Below are 708 nucleotides of genomic sequence, written 5' to 3'. Positions count from 1 at the left end.
TTTTATATTGACTTACAACTGTCACTGTTTCATTTGGAAAGGAAGCTGAACTAAATTCTATTTTACCAAGGTCTCCCTCCCAATTAATATCTGCAGCAGGTTTTCCTGTGGCTGCTATACGCATGGCTGCTACTGTCCAGTTTTTACCATCTATTAAGGGAGTTGGTCCCTTTGTAAAGCTCACAGTGGGTTCAACAATTACAGTTATAGTTGTTATCGACTCTGCATTTCCTAATGGGAATGTAACTGCTTTGCATACATATTTTCCTGCATCAGAGAAGCTCACATTGTTTAGGTTGATTGTTATATCACTGGACGAAGAGTTTTTAAATGCCACTCTTTCATGGTATTTTCCTTGAACAGAAAACCCATATTCAGGATGATGTACAACAATAGTTTGTGCACTTTTACCATGCATTTTTTCCCATGAAATTTGTGTTATGGTGTCATTTATATTAATTATGCACTTTAATGTGACATTCTTTCCCCAAACTGCCATTACGTGTGGATCAACAACTGGTTTGACTAAAGCACCACAGCAGAGACGGGAAAGAAGCAGTGTAAGAATGAGTTCTAACCCAGTGAACATTTGCCGTCTCGGTGTCCCCGCGGTGGCCATTGCTGCGTCAACTTGAAGGTGCTGCGATTTGGTGCTTGGTAGATCTAGCGATCGAGCAGCTGCAGATTGCCGCTTTATTACGACCGGAC

General features: G+C 41.1%; 1 protein-coding gene across 1 annotated transcript; it reads right to left on the bottom strand.

Moving 5' to 3' along the window:
• Positions 1–7: 7 nt before the first annotated feature.
• LOC112550559 (nectin-3-like) lies at positions 8–619 on the bottom strand (the record flags this gene model as incomplete). Its single annotated transcript, XM_025206219.1, has 1 exon — positions 8–619. A coding segment is annotated over exon 1 (612 nt), but the record flags the coding sequence as incomplete, so codon positions are not given.
• Between the last annotated feature and the right edge of the window lie 89 nt (positions 620–708).

This window comes from Alligator sinensis, unplaced genomic scaffold (genome assembly GCF_000455745.1).
Source record: "Alligator sinensis unplaced genomic scaffold, ASM45574v1 scaffold253_1, whole genome shotgun sequence".
NCBI classification, from domain to species: Eukaryota; Metazoa; Chordata; order Crocodylia; family Alligatoridae; genus Alligator; species Alligator sinensis.
The sequence above is the reverse complement of the archived record's forward strand: the minus strand, read 5'-3'. Positions and strand labels throughout refer to the sequence as shown.